Genomic DNA, 18,409 nt, shown 5'->3' on the forward strand with positions numbered 1-18,409 from the left:
TTTTTAAATTCCCAAACTTCTTAACTTTAACATGTATTACAAGTGCCTGTAAATCAGGGCCAGCAAACTCCTTTCTGTGCAGGGACAGAAAGCCAGTATTCCAGCTTTGTGGGCCTCAGTGGTGTCTGACCTAACCACCCAGCTCTGCCAGGGTATTATGAAAGCAGCCACAGACCCAAGTAAATGAATGGGTATGGTTGAGTTCCAATAAAAAACCTGATTTCCAAAAACAGGCAGCTGGCCTGTGGGTCATAGGTTTCTGACCCTTGCAAAAGTCTTAATATCGAAATAAGAAATAAACACAGTCAGTTTGTAAACACTGAAGGTTCCTCTACCCAAGAATTATGAGGGAAACATTCTTCTTTTCCAGAGTCTAATATTAGCACAAGGGCAGCCAGACCAGGCTGACCCAGCGAGACCAGAACTGCTTGGAGTGGGAGGAAAACACCACACTGACAAAGGGCATGTTAGCCTGCTCCAGGCTGTACTTCTCTCCAGACGAGCTTAACAATTTTAGGGCTTAATGATTTAGAGAAAGAATAATAGAAATGTTATGGCTGGGAGCAAGCTCCAAGAGCATCTAGTACCTGTCCCTCCTTTATTGGATGAGAACACTGCGACAGACTCAGAGACCTGGCCAAGCCGTCACAGCTGTTGCGGGCAGGGCCAGACACAGAGTAGGGAGCCATCCCAGCGCTGAGCTCATGCGCCTTCCTCTGCTCTGTTTCCAGCCGGCCGGCCAGCCATCAGCTCCGCCAGAGTTATCTGTTTCATGCAAGCTATTCCAAATGGTCTTGGCTTAACCCTGAAACTAATTTTTGCTATTCACCAAGTTCAGCAGGGGAAATCAATAACGACACACAAAGCCCCAAAGGCCTCGTCTCATGAAATTCCGAAATGAAAGCAAGGGTGTAATTATTTGTTCCCTTCCCATTGTGCCATGTGACAGCGGTGTGCTTTGGCTGTGGCCTGTGGGGAGTATAAAGGAACAGCAACCCAAGGGTGGGGTTTAGCAGCTCGATTCAATCTTCTTGGGCACCACAAAACACAGGCGCCCTAGTTAAACAACCAAAACAAAACGAACCACATACACGCACACACACACACACACACACACACCCAAACCCAACAAATGAAAATGGAGGGCTATGAAATAGATATAATGGAGAAGAGTGTTAGCTTCACACAAGGAACTTTCTCCTCACCAAAGAACTCAACCCCGGGCGTAGAAGTTTCCAACTGGAGGAGACCAAAGAGACAGCAGGTCACACCGCCCACCCTTTTCTGTATGAATTAAGCAGAGCCCTGAGACCTAGGTGCTGCTTAAACAGACAGTGTTGATCCATTGTACGGACCCAGAGCAGACATTCTCCCCAGTCTTTCAACCCCATGTGCTGGGGCAGGGAGGAGTCTCGGCCCTGCCCTTGGCACTGAACCGGAGCAGAACACTGCTCTCAGCAGGAAAGCTGGAAGGCGCAGGCCCGAGGAAAGGCCTTTATCACAGAACAGGGAGACGGCTGAGTGGTGATGCGCCTGCAATATTCCTTGGCGTCTCCAACTCTCAGGGGACCTGCCCTCCATTGCTAAAAGAGCCCGACCTCTGACAAAGACCAACGATTTCTGCAGTAATTAATGATACTGTCAAATTAATTAACCCATCTCTGTCCACAGGAAAACCCCCTCGGATGTCCGCCCTGCTGTTTACGAGTCCTTGACCACACTCTACCGCCCGAATCTTTACTCAGGACGTGGGGACACCACTGACTGATGACCCTCATAAGGCCCCACACCTATTTAGACACCACCATTTGTTAGTAAAACCTTCTCCCAGGAACAGATCCTTCGGTAATATGACTTTGGTGAATTAACAGCTCTCCAAAGTCGAACACTATTTTCAATAGCTACCAGCCTGGGAATACCAGGGCACCACTCCGATTCTCCACCTTTCAGACGCCCTTCCGAAGCGTGGGGATGGAACATTAGACACGGGCTGCGGGGCTCGTTTACCATTTAATAAATGGCCCCCATTCGAACGCTTGCTCTCTTGTCCTTGTCTAGGAGGACTCCAACTCATCCACATGCCCACGTCTACATTTCCATATTATCTCTGTAGAGGGTTCAGAACTATTTCCTTACACCTAACGCAGCTTTTATTCCATTTAGAATAATTACCCTCCATCCCGCTTCTGACTTTCAAGAAAAACAAGAACCTTAATTGACCACAGGAGGACTCTCTCAGGGGCATCGCTGCGGAAGCGCTGCCGTGAGCTCACAGCTTAAGCTGATGTAATCGGCTACGAGAAGCTGGCTTCTATTTTTAAACTACACCCTTTCACTCTGCCTTCAAAGAGCACATATATCACACGTTGTAACTGCTCATAAAATACTTCACGGTGTAGCCTCGGGTCCATTTCCCTTCCCGGGGTGAGTCACGCTGTCAGGAGGGGCTTCCTTCGGCACCCGGCCGCCCTGCCCACTCAAGGTCATCCACCGTTTCCTACCACGATTTGGTTTTTAGGAGAATAGCTACATATGGCCACTCTCCAGGTGTCTTGTTTATCACGGTAATTCTGACAAGGAACAGATGACTAGCAGGGTTCTCCTTGGGGGCCGGGAGCAAGCTTTTCCACCTCTTCCGTATTTCCAGCCCCAAACACAGGCACTGGCTACATGCTTATTAATGTTGCTGCCGAGTGCTCTGTCATCGGCCCCTGCGCTTCAAAGCGCGCTGGAATGGAAACAGATTATTTACTCTGTTTAGTTTTAAGTTTTTCATTCGTCATTGCAGTCAGGCTTACCCTGTGCTATTCAAAAAGTTTTTTTAGCATTTGGAAAACACTATGAAAACAGTCTTGATAGGATGCGAGGGTACACTTGACCGTGCTGTTTATTTATTTGTACTTTTTCTGCTCATCTCTAATAAGAATGAAGAGCTCAGCAATTAAAGTGCTGCTAGGACAGAGTCTGGGGAAGGTCAGGACAGTCTATTTCTTGGGCTACTGCTCATTCCACGAGCACCCCACGTCTTGTGGGGTTCATCCAGAAGCCTCCCCGCAGCCCTCCTGGACTCAAGGCCTGTGTTCTCCATATTAAAATCTGGGTGAGCTACCGGTAATATAGATTTAGACATGCCCTTCCCTGTCTCAAACCCTTCCATCTCTCCCCCCGCCACCCCGCCAGTGCTCTAAGACATGTCCCTCAGCTCTGCTGACCTTTGCGGCCACCTGCTCTGGGCACTGCCATTCCCACATCCACGGTACCTTCCCTGGCTTTCAGGTCCTTAGAAGTGCTTTCACCTAAAGGCTTTAATCCAAGTTGCTTCCTCAGCCTAGAGCTCTGCTCTGCTGTCCCCACTCCCTGCACCCAAGTCCTTCTCACTCCCCCTTCACACCTTGTTTAGATGCCACTTCCTCCAGGCAGCCCTTGTGGGTGGCAGCAGGGGCTACCTCAGACAATGGTCCAATGTACTGCACTGTGTTTACCTGCTCCATCCCCAAGTGACTACACATGATAGGAAGCCAGGGATCATGTCTGTATCCCACCTGTGGCCCAGCATGCAGTGGGGCTTCAACAGCATTGGTGAGATGAGTGAATGAATGAGTGAATGCATACTGAAGGCTGCAATCAAGGGATCCCATCTGTGAGGTATGAATTAGAATTCTGTCTCCTCAGAAAGTGCAAACTCAGCAGAAACTATAGCAAAATACTACATTAGTCCAAGATTCATCCGTTGAACTGCAGCAGTGGCAGGAAGAGAGTCTGGGGAGACTGAAATCCACCCCCAGGCAGTTCCCCCCTGAGGAGCCACCGGCAGCTCCACCTCCCACCCAAAGGACTCAGAATTAACACTTCCATGAGAGATTAACAAAGGTCTGTTTAACATCGAATCCTAACTGGGACGAAACACAAAAGCTTGCTCGAAGTTAAATTCCATGTTATGAACTCCACATGAACGGCAAACTCCACAATTTAAATTCATTCCAAAGATAGCAGCAAGGTTCAAACTAACAATGCTACTTCTCACCTGCAAACCCACACATGTCTGTTTCAGAAATATCTGAAGGTCGGTTGCATGTGATGGGCATGTTCTGGAGGTTTGAGAAACATGTTTCTGGCAGCTCCAGCTCAATGGCTGAAATCTGGCCATCGGCATCAGTAGGAACTTGGGGACGCCGGGTGTGGGACTGGCCATGGGGCACTAAAGAGAACCAGTCCAGTTTCTGTCCCTATGGAGAGTCCAGCCTCATCAAATATATACTTGCATTTGACTTCTTAAAAAAATTCTTTTCTACCCTGGCCAGGTGGCTCAGTTGGTTAGAGCACCATTCCATACAGCCAAAGGCTGCAGGCTTGATTCCTGGTCAGGGCACATCCCTCGGTTGCGGGTTTGATCCCCAGTCAGGGTACCTATGAGAGCAACTGATCAATGTTTCTCTCTCACATTGGTATTTCTTTCTCCCTCTCTTTCTTTCCCGTACTCTCTCTCTAAAATCAAGAAACATATTCTCTGGTAAGCATGAAAAAACATTCTTTCCCTAAATCCTAAGTACACCATGTTCTGCTGTTAAATGAAACCCAGAACACATGGGACCTGGGTGAGGCATCACTTTGGCTACTTCTCTATGGCAAAGAAGTTTTTTCAACCATATTTTCCAAAATCTACAGACTGATGACAGTAAAGAGTGGGTAATGTTTCAACATTCAAACCAAATGACGAAGGGCTCGGTTTGTATTTCATCCTCACACAGCTAGCAACCACCTTCCAACACAAAACAAAACAAGCAAACAAAAGAAATACAATTCCACATGAAAGTCTCCAGCCTTCCAGAACAAGTTTACTTTTATTATCTGGCACAGAGAATGTGTTCAATAAATGTTCGTTGAATGAATAAATCACAGGAGAGGAATTACTATGAAAATGTCCTTTTTAATTTTAGGTATGTTCTTCAACTTCCCTTTTTTTTCTCTTAGGAAAAAAAAATCTATGCACGATTTTCTGGGATTTTGGCTTTCATTTCACTGTCTAACCCTGAGGTAGTCACTTCAGATAGGCACTATTTTCTTCACCCATAAAATGAAATCTGCGTCGTGGTTATTTTGAGGCTCCAAGGATGCACGGTTGTAAAGCTGCAATGTTGTATCTGTGGGGTGTAATGCCCACAGATAGTGTTGAGAGTGCCCTGCCTTTTCTTTTTTTAACTCCTCCAGTCCATCCTCGATCCTCCCCAACTCCCAGATAAAGCATCCAAGGCAAACCCAGTTATGTGCCTGATAAGAAAGGCAGGGAAGCCCGGCCTCAGCAACACCTAGCTACCAACTCTTGAAAAGTTTTATTTACTATGTCGGGGCTCTGGTTTTCTCTTTTATAGAACGAGTGAGTCTCACTCGCTCATTTATGAAAGGGATTTTTGGTTCTAATTTCCCATGAGCTCAGAGGCCTGCCTCGCCAAGCAGTTAGACGCTGCTAACACATTAAGGTCATCCATGATCAGAAATAAAATGGGCTCTGATTTCCTTCACTGAGGGGGATTCTAAATCACAAACAAGAACCCAACTTGACTTTTAGAAGAATTTGTATGAATCTAATATCTAGGTCAAGAATTGGTGACCTGACTCTTAAGCAACAGCAGGTCTCTCCTCCCCCCGCACACCCCCACCCAACACGTCCACCTCCTGTGTACCGGCAGGGCTTCCCATGCACAACAGCTCTGCAATGGTGTACTTAAAAAGAAATCTAGAAATTTCAAGCAATATCATTGAATCATTTGAAAGGAGTAACGACAGTTGATACAATATTATGTGAAATCTAACATTTGCTTTATAATTTTTCTTTCTCACCCTGAAATATATCTTAAGTCAACCAAACAAAGAACCCAAGACTGCATACACAACAAAAATCTCACTGCACTTTCATAAACACTAAGTGCACAACTGCCACCTAGTGGTAGAATGTATCCTTGTTTGAATGAATCTCCAAACAGCTAATCAGACACAACTAATTAAAAAAACCAAGGAAACACTGTTCTCTGCTGCTCACTAGTTATTTCAGGGAAATTTAGGAGCATACATACACATCTCCTCAGCTATGTATTTTCCTCGGACAAGTTTCTGAAGAGACCTATTTTGGATGGAGTCAATGGCCAAGATTTAATCCTACAATTAAAACTTACTGCTTCTGAACCAATTCACAAAAGAGCATTATTATTCTATTAATTTTAATATTCATTAGCAATTGAAAAAAGATTTCCACAATAGCCCATTCACCATCCACTTTCATTTGATCTAATCTTGATTAGTTATGCATGAAAAAGCATTTAAAAGTGACAATCTTACAAAAAGTGCAGGTTATATGAAAATCTGACTTCAATTAGAACCAGTAACTGAATCCCAGCAATCTCCAGCTGTCTCTTTGCTCTTATCCTTAAGAGAATTATGGATTACATTAATTGGTATTCTGTCACATAAAAAGACACCAGCGATGATTAATTGCGTCCTTGGTGCTTTTGAGTTATGTCTTCTCTGGTAGAGGGACTGAGATCACACCTCCTGACCTTCCAGCAGGTGCCCCCTGTGGTCCCCCTCATCGAGTCTCCTACCTTCCTGAACTTCTCCATTTGCTTGTAGAGATCTGGATCGAGCTCCTGAGACACGTCCTTCATCCACAGCAACGCCCCTCTGTACTCCGTCCGGCACTGCTCCATGCGGTTCACCGTCAGCCAGGTGTCTGAGATGGCCCGATGCCGAAAAGTCTCCACTTCTTGGTGAAATCGACACAAAGGGTTTCGCAAGGCCAACCTAGACGGTGGATAAAGCCCCAGTCTTGAAATTCGGTGCGCTAGCAATTGGAATCATGGACAATTTACGTCTTAAACATAGGGGCCTAGCACCATGCCCAGAAAACAGACAACGTTATAGAAATGTTTGGTGAGTTATCACTGAAATGTGAATGGATGAGTCAACCAGGGATGATTAGCCATGTGCTCATCTCTTAGGTTACTGCTGCTTCCCTGCATTATTGGGAAGTCTTTCCATCAGTATTGTTGGGTGTGGCCTGGTGCCTGGGCAAAGAGTACTCATTTGAAGCTGGAACCAATCCTGTGTGACTGGAGAAAGGCCAGGGACTGACCATTTCCCATGTCTACTCTGGGTGTCCCCCTGCCCACTGCTCCTCTGAAGCCCGGCCCTTTTTAAGTAGGGATGACCTGTGTGTGTGTGTGTGTGTGTGTGTGTGCGCCACCGTGGATGGCTCTCCAAAGGCCTGGGCATCTGCTCCTTGTTCCAACAGTCAGAGGATGAAGCACAAGCAGAAGCATGTTTAAATGGCCTGGGAAGGGGAAGCAGCGAATGCCGTAGGGTTTCCTGTGTTAGGCATTTTCAGACAGGATCTGCGATTTGATCCTCATGAAAAAACGAAACTCAAGGATACTACACCAGACATGAAAGTATATCATACAATGGAATGGGTGTAAAATAATCATAATATTGGTCATACCATACCATCATTGATTCAACAAAAAATTAAAAATAAAAATAATAATGCTTGATGCATCTCAAACTTTGAATAAAATGTGTACTCTGGGTGGGGGGCAATATGCAGCTCTTTGCCTCTTCTTACCCCAAACAGTAACATCAGATGAATTGCACTCTTAAAAAACAATAGTCATCTGCGTGAAGTTGCAAGGCAAAGTTTCAAAAAATAAAAATAAGATGCATATTTACGTTTCAGTTTAAATGTAAACTTGTCTCGCTGGGACAATGTTGTCCATGAGCTGAAGTCAGCCCTGGGCCGCTGTACCCCATCGGCCATGCCTCTCACGTGTATAGCACGGTAAGATTAGGGGAACAGCCATACACCGTTTAAGAAAAAAAAAATCCCTTTTAGTATTTAGGTTTTCTGCCTATAAAGCACTGTATTTAAGTATTCAGCACTTCTCTGAAAACACTTTGTGCACATTGTCCTACCCAGGCGTTGCAAGTTGTTTTCAAAGACACATTGTGCCATAAAGTAGCCTGTGCTTCATCACCACTGGGTGAAATTTAATACCACTCATCAAACTTGAACGAGCAGTTGTGGCAGCGACCACCAAGTGAAACAGTAACACAAATGCTAGTGTGGAGGTTTATAAAATTGAAGACTTGAAAGGGAGAAAGAGTCCTCAGCAGTTCCCCTAAGGATCCTGTTTATTTCTGGACTCTTTCTTTCGCTTCCCTTGGATTTTGCCACCTTTCCTAAGTGGCCGAAAAGAGTCTTGTGAATAAAACACTGTCCATTTCTTTGGCTGTTGGCAAGGTAGACCCAAACTTGTAAAGATGTAATGGCAGAGCGATAGAGTTGAACATCTTGAAGAGGAGAAAAAGGCACATAAAAGCACCTCATTTTTTTCCCGTCACTTGCTGCATGTAAGATGAGAAAGGCGAGCACTTCTTCATGTGTGGTACCAGGGACTGAGTCCCGACCCAGGGAAAACTCGGGACCCGGAACCACCCAGCTGCAGTGAAAGACTGAGCCATGTTTTCATTCATGAAAATCTACCCGATGGGAATAATTAATACGCTGCCTTACGGGTCTACTCCAGAGGCATTTATCCTGCGGTGGGTAGTGCATGGAAGGTCTCGGGCGCCATGTATTATGGCATGCCAGGATGATGAAATATTGCTACAAATATTTTTAAAAAATGTATATATAGGCATAAAAGGTGGTTAGTGCTATCTGATCAGCAAAACCAATTTGCTAAATAATGCAATACTATCCAAAAACTGTATGGCATGATGATTATGTTAAAAACAAATTCTGGCATATCCCAAAATATGTCCATTCAAGGGCTGAGAATTAACATCATGAGAGTGGATGTAATCCTCCTCCTCCTAGACGTTCAGGAGGACTGGCTGCGAGTTCACGTGCCTGGTGAGCAGCCGAGCGCCACGAAAGCAGAGGCGTCCTGCCGGAGGCCACCTTCCAAACTGCAGAATATTCCACACTGCATTGATCACGGACATAGGACAGGGTGCTAGTCTATAGCAGCGATGCTTGCATGTATCATCTGCATTGTTTTTATTGATTTCTTTTACTGTTTGCATCTGTATCCAAAGGTTAGCTTATATAAATTTAAGGTACCAAAGGTGTGCTGTGTGAGATAATTTGGTATACGCGTGTGAAAGGGTAGAAAAGGGTAGACTGGTGAACCATATTATAAAGTAATCATGGCATCGGTAATGGGACCTTTTGTAGTGATGCGTCCCAGAATTTAGTGGTGTGTTGCATAAATGGATGCTAATTTTGGCATGGGGGTCTACATAAGAATTTTCCCACTGAAATTAGTAATGATTATCTGTTTACTATGTGAGAATATATGACTGATTTTTCAAGAATCAATTACCCTTTTAAGGCTGTGGAAAGCATATATGATAGAAAGTACCAAAGGGTTAAAAGTGGATCATCTCTGTTAAAATTTTAGTTGTTTTTGAATTCTGCCCTTTGGGGTTTTCTTTGTTTTTAAATTTTTCTGGAATGAGTAAGTATTATTTTTGTAAGAAAAACAGTTATAATAAGATTAAAAGGTGTAATTCAAGATTATAAAGAAACTTTTCTTGGAAAACTGGGGTAAAGATCTATCAGCAATGGCTTCATTCAACTAGGAGAGCTGGCATGGCCCACGAGGCCGGAGTCCAACTGTCATTAGGAAGAACCAAAATGCCCCGGGTGGGGCCACTGGGAAACAGGCACGACTGCTCTCTGTTCTCCTCCACCTTCCTCGGTTTTCAGAGACACATGTGCAACAGGCCTGCTCTTGGCCCGCAGCAAGAGAAAGCAGGAAGGAGAAATTAGCCAGGAAGAAACGGCTGGGCAATCGAAGTGAAATTTCTGGGGCCTAAATATTTTTGGAAAATGCCTCTAAGCCTTATTTAGGTATAATCCTGCCGAATATCAGTGTGTGACATTTTTGGAGGCCTGTTAGTTACTGGGGAAGGAGGAGGAGAAGAGTGGCAATTTCTCAGATGCCAAGTGCAACTAGACACAGGGGCTCCTGTTTGTTCTATGCTGATGGTAAAAATGCGTCCTGGTAGTGTTAGAAAAAAAAAAGAAGAAGTTGCTTATCTAGCACAGTCTTCTCTGCACCAGAGCTTCTCAAATTTGAATGTGTATCAACATCAACTGGGGATCTGGTTGAGATGCAGATCGGGACTCGGCAGGTCTGCCCTGGGGCCTAGATTCTGCATTTCTCACTCACTCCCAGGCGGGACTGCTGGTGGTGTTGTCCAGGGTCGGAGCCGAGTGGCTTGGGCACACTGAGCAATACTGCTCTGGAGTTAATTGGTCCACCGAGAACAGAGGAGGAGCCCTTCCCACTGGTCTCCTGCTTTGCTCAGCTGCTGGAAGAGGACCAGACTGACTGCTATGAGCAATGCTCAAGGTCAAATATGAGCCTCAGACAGCTCTCAGTGACTGGCGCATAAAATGCACCCTACAGACCAGAAGAAATATGAAAAAATTTTAATTTTAATATGAAGGGGAAAAGATCATACCTGTTATATTAATGAGAGAATAAAAAGAAACAGACTACCAATGAGAACAGAATAGCGTGCATTAAGCAAGAGCCTTCTAAAGAACAATGGGCAATTATCCTCCGCGAGTAAGCAGGGCCCACGATCTCAGCAGATCCCCTACACAGAGCCCCAAGGAAGGCCACACACCTTTGCTGGGAAGAAAAGCAGAGGGCCTTTCCTGTTGCTTGCATCATTTTTCCTGCTCTGGTTTTATCTTGGAAGCCTTGGGATCGGAGAAATTTTCCCAGTTCATTTTCTTCTTGGGACAAGACTGATGAAGAAAAGACCAGAAAGAGCCATGAACAATGAGCATTTTTATTACAGCGAGAGAAGGAGAGGGACAAATCACAAGGTCCTCTCTCTTCTACAGTCAAAGACGAGGTGAAATTAAATCTGAGGGACAGGGTACGAGGTGCGCTCCCTGCCCGCCCCCACCCCGTTTAACTTTCACTCTGTTCTTCCCTTTACAAAAACGAGAGATCAAATTCACTTGAGTACATCTGTCCATGCGCTCGGTGCCCTGTAATTAGAACCAGAAAATGACCTCTGCACTGAAAAGCGAGCCGATAATGTGCTGCTTCGAGCTGAAATGAAAAAGTCGAGTTTGTCAAGGATGACTGTGGGAATGTTCTGAGGCTGCCTCTCATGGCGGGCTGGTTTCCTTCTGTTTTTCTCTCTTGCTGACTTTTTGATCCCTGCTTTCTGAGTTACATTCTACTTGATTATAAAGCAATTCAAACACCTTTTCCATGACCTGGGTTTTTGGTTGGTGGTAAGGGATGAGGAGTGAGGGTGGGTAGATTGATGGCTTGGTGGATTTTTTAAATGCACAGCTGGAACCACATCTGAATTGGTTATGCCTAATCTTGGTCTTATTTTTTAAAATGGATATATAATTGACATATACCATTATATTAATTTCAGGTATACAACATAATGATTTGATATTTATACTGGTCCTTATTTTTTAAAGATTTATTTATTTATTTATTTATAGAGAGAGGGGAAGGGAGGGAGAAAGAGAGGGAGAGAAACATCAGTGTGTGGTTGCCTCTCACATGCCCCCTACTGGGGACCTGGCTCAAAACCCAGGCATGTGCCCTGACTGGGAATTGAACTGGCAACCCTTTGGTTCACAGGCCAGCACTCAATCCACTGAGTCGAACCAGCCAGGGCTGTTGGTTCTGATTTTTAAAGACACCCTCAGATGGCACTATTGGTGAGACAGTGACAGGTACAAGCTTTCTGCAGACTGATCTGGCAGTAAGTACAAATGTCTCTTTGACATTGCACTTCTGTTAGAAACACATCGTAAGGAAGTAGCAAAACGAGCACAGAATGGTGTACGCAGAGATAATCACACCATCATCACAACAGCAAAACGCTCTTTCCCCCTGTAAAAGAGACGGCTTCATCAAATGCAACTGCGCATCCGGAAGGCACACTCACTGGTGGCCAAGTAAGGGGTGACATTGAGCTTCCTGGAATGTGGTATTTTCCTTAAACACAGGATTTGCTATGGACCTACTCAGAATACAACTACTCTATTTCACACTTCTGTGTTGTTTTTATACATCATGTGTCTATAAAATTGCCTTTTAAAATTTATTATTTTTTTTTTAGAGAGGGGGAAGAGAGGGAGAAGAGAGGTACTGATTGATGTGAGAGACACATCGATTGGTTGGCTCTCATACACACCCCCACAGGGGACCAAACTTGCAACCTAGGCATGTGCCCTGACCGGGAATTGAACCCATGACTTTTCAGTTCATAGGACGATGCTCTGTACAACTGAGCTACACTGGTCAGCCCCAAAACTGTTTTTTAAATGTTTGTTTTCATGAACCATCCAGGCTTTTTTGAGAATGCACCTGTTCCTCATACAACCTCTGCAACAACGGCTATAGAATGTTAGCCAGGAACCACAAATCCAAAGTGAAGGTTAAACTCTCTACTTCTCCCCTCCCTCATTAATCTGTGACCATAGTTCACTCTGCACATTCCAGAGGAGAAGAGCTTTAAGAATCCACCCTTCCTGAGAGATGAAGGACTGACCATGCGCCTTCTTCTGTCTCTCAAAATCAAGTTCATTGGTCAAAGTCCAGCTCAACAGCTACTTCTTCTGTGAAGTCGTTAATCCCTATTTCTGTATGACAGCAGTGTCCTCCGAGCATCCGATATTAAAGTTTTTCCACTGAGACTGTAAGCTTTCTCAGGACAGAGGCCTCATGCAGACTATGGATGCCCCAGGCGAATGCTTGTGACACTGAATTAATTGTAACTTTTTTATTGTTATCCCTGTGCACTTTGTTTCACTTTAAATGCTTATTTGATATTTATGCCATGGTTCTATGTAACTTTAAAAAGCTGCTATGATTATAAGAAGTATTTTTAATAATCCATTTCATTCCTCTTCTCTTCACTTACTAGTGGGAGATTCACTCAATCCCACAGCGAATCGGTCCCATGGGCAGCAAGCTCACATTTTTGTTCGTAACAGCACAAGGCTACCATTGCCTTTTTTACCTTGAAGCCTCAAGTCACACACAAATGAATACATTCAGCTTAAGGGTAGGAAGAAACCCGTTCATGGAACCTGAATGATTACATGAAATACACTCTTTCCTAAATAAGCCTAAGTAAGTTGAAGCATTTGAAAAATTGTTTTTGATGACTTTGTGCACTTAAGGATTGAACTTGGGTGGGGGTGGGGGAGTAAACAGGTTTCAGTTTAAGAGCTAGACTCCGATTAATTGGTAGTGCTGCTTGCTCAGAGGGCGATGGGAAGAATCTGAGCTGATGGCTTAGTGATGGCCCTCATTTTCTGAGATGTTCATTTCTTAATGTTAATTTAAAAAAATAAGACACTGAAATTAATTGATAGACACTTAAAATTCTTCTAAGGCTGATTTACACTGATAAGTTTATACTGATAAGTTTTCACTTTATTGGTATTTAACAATTCAGAGACAAATAAAAACCTATTCACATTTAATTGCAGATTAGATTTTCAGATGTACCCCCAAAAGGCAACTAAAGAACTATAAAAGCAATTAGCCAGGCAGCATTAATTCACTCAGCAGAGAGTGAATTAATTTATAGATGTGTGAGGTACCTGCTTTAATGAGGCTTACATTCAAGAAGCAGGAGATAGAAAATTTAAAAAGTACATAATCACAAATTCAATCAGAGAGTAAGAAGAATTAGTAGATGCTTTTGACTGGCTGCCAAGGAAGGTATATGGGAGCAGGTGACCAGCAAGGTGGGCTCCGTCTGACAGGAAGGGGCCACTCTTGAGACATCAGGGCAGGGACACTCCACAGAGCGGAAACAGGGAGGGCAAAAGGCCTCAGGGCCCACGGTGGGCTAAGGACCGGAGGTGTGAGCTGGGCCGGTCACTCGAGAATTTATAAGCCATGGTATGAGGTTTGGATCTTATTATAAGTGCTACTGGGGGCTTCTCAGCAGAAAATGAACATGTTCCAATGCGCATTTTAAAAAACTTTTTAATTTTGAAATAATTTGGGGCTTATAGAAAAACTCCAAGTGGACAGCAGAGTTCCTGACCCCCTCTGTCCTCTTCCCCTATGTCAGCACCGGACAGCAGGAGGTGCAAGGATGGCAAAGAGGAAACGAACCTCGGGCCAGGCTGCTGGCCGAACCATGGCCCGATCTGCACCTCCCTAGGGTCCCCATTAATGTCATTTCTCTGATCCAGGGTCCAGTCCTGGATCCCACGTGGCACCAACATGTCAAGTCCCTCTAGGCTCCTCCAACCTGTGACAATTCTCGTTCCTGTCTTTCATGACCCGGGCGCCCTTTAAAAGTACCTGTCATGTATTGTGCAGAATCTCCCTCAATAAACCTTTGTCCAGTTTCTCAGATCAGACTGGGTTACAGGTGTGTAGGCGACGAGCCACACAGGTGGAGGGCGTGGGGTTGGGGCTGCCAGCCATCAACACCCATCTTCGCTGGTGAGGCTCAGCTTGGTCACTTCTTCCTGTGCTGTCTACTGGGTTTCTCTACTTAAATGTAAGGTTTTTCCCTTTTATAATGATTGAAATCTTGAAGGGAATACACAAGACTACATGAACATCCAGTTTCTCCTCAGACTTCCATTCATGAATTATACCGTCTTCCAGTGTATCCTGCCACAATTCTCACTGTGGAGCTTGCCCCGTATGATTTTGTGGCTCCCTCCTTCTCTCCGTATTTATTAATTGGAATTATTTTATCAGGAAGAGCTAGCTCTCCTCCTCATTTGTTTATTTACACTTAGACTTTACGGATAATCATTTTACTTTACGGGTTCTAATCATCCAACACAGTCATTATTTATTTTGTTGCTCACACTGTCCAGCTCTGACCCCTGGAAGCTCCAGGAGAGGGACCCCATCGCTCTCTGACTGCAGTGGAGACCTCAGGCTGGAGGGGGCAGGGCTGCAGGCAGGGACGCCAGTGAGGCCTGCGATGCGGCACCCAGAGAGAGCGATGCTGGTGGCCTGAGCTAGGCTCGGGGCAGTGAAGGTACAGGTGGGAAGGAGAATCTGAAGGCTGTTGAGGTGACAAAATGGACCTGTAACTGAGACTGACGGGATGTGGACAGAGAAGTGGGGGGGGGGGCGTGTGCCTCACGTATCTTGACTTCCTTGCTGCTCAAGGATACGGAGTTACAGCCCTGGAACAGTCCTAACTCCAACACTTAGTAAATGGCCATACAGACAATCTACAGAGTTCTGTCTGTCAGTCCTAGGATTTCGTGCTTATCCCCAAATAGTCTTAATGAAAGATTACTAATGAAGGAAAGTGACCGACTGTTAATTCATGATTGTTGGAAAGGGGTCTGGCAGCAGCCAGAAACAAAAATCTTCCCATTTAGTATCAGAAATACAGAAATCATGCTATTAAATCACCTACAAAAACCAAACCAAAACAAACCAGAACAAAAAACCAACCCAGACTAAGGTACCACTTGATAGTTAGCATTTCAGAGATAACTTTGTTGGTAGTGATTTGAAGACAGGATCACCATGGAAAAGCCTTCTTCCCTAATAACCCAACATCCAACAGAAAGATGTTGAGGAAGCGCTAACCCTAAAACATTGTCCATGAATTAACCGTATGTGCCTTTTCTCCCCATTTGGCCATTTTAGAAAAAGCAACATTAGACAGAAGAGAGCCAGGGCAATTAATTTTTTTTTAAATCCCCAAATATAAAAATCGAGAAAACTTTTTTAGAGTTAGAAAAATAAATGCATGTACTTAATCAGGGGAGACCCAATACAAAGTTCTTCCATTACAGTACTTGCCTTGAAAGGAAAACGGCCTACATAAAGGATTCCTGATACAAATTATTCAAGATCCTCCTCCCCACCCCTTACAGAGCAAAGACAGACACTTCTAACTAGCAGTTTCTTTGTCTTACTTCCTAAACACATGCAATGACTCAGTGAGACAAAATATCCTATTTCTTACTAACTGATCAATATCCATACTTATGGTATACTTACAACATATTCTCTTTTGATAGAGTACAATTGCTTTAGACAAGTCCAAACAGGTTCTCTGAATTGAGTGAAACAGCTGTAATAAAAATACAAACAAACTGCTAAATGAAACAGGCAGAAGTGAAATAAGTAAGTACACTGAACATAACAGCAGCATTTGATTTGCCCACTAAAAACAAGGTCGCATGCTAAGTGTGCTTGGTGTTACGTGGTGTACTGCGCAGGAACTGCGAGCGAAGCCTTCTAATACGCTCTCGTATTGCTCTGTATTTATTGGAATTCATCATCTCTGCAATCTAAATTAAGATCTGCAGGGCAACGATTTCCTCCAGACAATTGAAATAATAGCTGAAAAACAGAAATCCTAAGTGAAGGGCCAAATTAGAGGACTCGGTAAACCAGAGACCCAATATTCATTCATAATCTAATTTATTTCTTCTACCATTTGCCATCTTCTTTTTTTAATGGAGAATCTGTCAATTAAGTATCATATTTAAAACATGAAATTAGCTTAGTTTATGATCCTAATGTCTTTTAGGGCATGCTAAAACAACTCCATAAAAAGCAAACAAAAATCAATCAGCTGAATGTTTGTGTGTTCAGAAGACGTCTGGAGAATGGAGTTCACCTAGCAGCCCCATTACTCCTTATTTTTCCAATGATTTCATCAAGTGCACAGAGAGGAAACCTAATGTCATGCCACAGCCATCACAGAGGGACTTTAGGGAAAAGCAGGGGGGCTATACTCTTAACTCATGGTGGACCTGGTCTCTGCGTCAGAAACTGAGACAGCTCAAGAAAAGACAAAACAGATACTTCATGCTTTCTCCACCAGGTCAGAGGCCAGGGCTATTCAATCAGGAAACCTGGAAGACAAGATTCTGCCTCTGAGGAGTGACCCTATGTACCAAGGCAAAAGGCTTCCTTTTCTCCCGCTCCAAGCTTCCTGGTCCTGGTGACATAGCAGTCGCGTCCTGGTGTTAGAAAGTACTTCGCTATTTAGGTCAAAAGAGATGATCTTCTTCATAATACAACTGAGCAAGTTAATAAAAAGGGAGGCTTATGTCTATACTTAAAAGACTAAAACTATTCCCAGGATTGCTTCCTATCATAAAACTTGCACACAAAGCATATAAACTTCAGTAAATGTCACTTCATTATAATATATCCTCTACCTGTTTGGAAAAGGAAAATAAAAACACTCATTTGCCATAAAGCAGAATAGTAAATCAGCATTCTGAATCTGTTCCATCACAAATGCTTGGTATCAATATTCTGGGTCAGAAACCACCAACACAAGGAAATTCAAAAAATGTGTTCAGGATCTTATCTTTTGTTACTGCTCACTTTTTAAAAACTGAGGTACAGATTAAATGCAATAGAAGGCACAGCTCTGCAGTGTTCGTTCTGTGAGTTTCACACCTGTGCACACTCTGGTAACCACACCCAAAATAAGATAAGAAACCTTTCCACCACCTGGCCTGTCTCCTCTGCCGTGGCACCTAGAAGACTTAATTTAACTAAGTCTTGCTAGTCGGGTTAGTTTTGCTTGTGCTTGTACTTAAGAGCTATTTTTGAGAAAATTATTTTATTAACAAGAAGTGTGAACAAATAGTTAAACTCAGTGCGACATTTCTACATTGACTTCCAAAAAGTATGTGATGAAATTCAACCATTATTTTAGCTCGGCACATAGCTTTCTGTGCCCACAGAATACAAATTCTTATTTTATAGGCTTGCCTTGTGTGGATAACAGTGTAAAACCACATCAAAATGGTCTGCACACTGTTTTCATATGTTTGATTGATGGAATCCAGCCTCTCTATAAATATCAACATCAGTACTAACATTTCTGCAACAGAAACCTCTATCATGTGTACAATTATTAGTCACAGCTAAGTTCTTTGGATGTTCTGCGCCTAGGACAGCAGCTGTTTTGATTAAACTATAGTTGATTCAGTAAAAATGCTGCTACAAGAGTCTAAATATAAATGTAAATTTTCTGTATTGTGTTTAACATACTAATAATTAACATATGACATTCCTTTTTGAATGAGGCTTGTATTTACTAGGGTGTTAAGAGAAACATAAAGCTGCAAGATGTGAAAAGCAAAAGCAACTTACAATCATTTCAACTATATTTAGAATACAAAAATCTAAATAGATGCCTTTGGGTGGTACTTTTCTCTATTGGAGCAATCTCCATTAGAACTTCCCTGTCAAACATCCAGCTTCTGTTTGGACAATTCTAGAAACAGGGCACAGCTGGGAACTAATGTTAATTGCATTAACATGTACACTTGTTTGGTTAATAGTTTGGGAATGTGTACTGTGGGACTGGCTGAAGATATAATGGT

The 18,409-nt window shown here is 43.6% G+C and overlaps 1 protein-coding gene across 6 annotated transcripts in view; it reads right to left on the bottom strand.

Annotated features, from left to right (window-relative positions):
* ICA1 (islet cell autoantigen 1) overlaps positions 1-18,409 on the bottom strand; it is a 137,569-nt gene that overhangs the window by 88,627 nt on the left and 30,533 nt on the right. For all 6 annotated transcript variants that reach the window (XM_037158874.2, XM_037158872.2, XM_037158873.2 and 3 more), the window contains exons 4-6: positions 16,056-16,128; positions 10,693-10,816; positions 6,597-6,795 (exon numbers count right to left, since the gene is read on the bottom strand). In XM_037158874.2, the coding sequence (XP_037014769.1) occupies positions 6,597-6,795; positions 10,693-10,816; positions 16,056-16,128 (396 nt within the window). The remainder of the gene's footprint in view (positions 1-6,596; positions 6,796-10,692; positions 10,817-16,055; positions 16,129-18,409) is intronic.

This window comes from Artibeus jamaicensis, unplaced genomic scaffold (assembly GCF_021234435.1).
Source record: "Artibeus jamaicensis isolate MK-2021 breed Jamaican fruit bat unplaced genomic scaffold, CSHL_Jam_final contig_923, whole genome shotgun sequence".
Classification (NCBI taxonomy): Eukaryota; Metazoa; Chordata; class Mammalia; order Chiroptera; family Phyllostomidae; genus Artibeus; species Artibeus jamaicensis.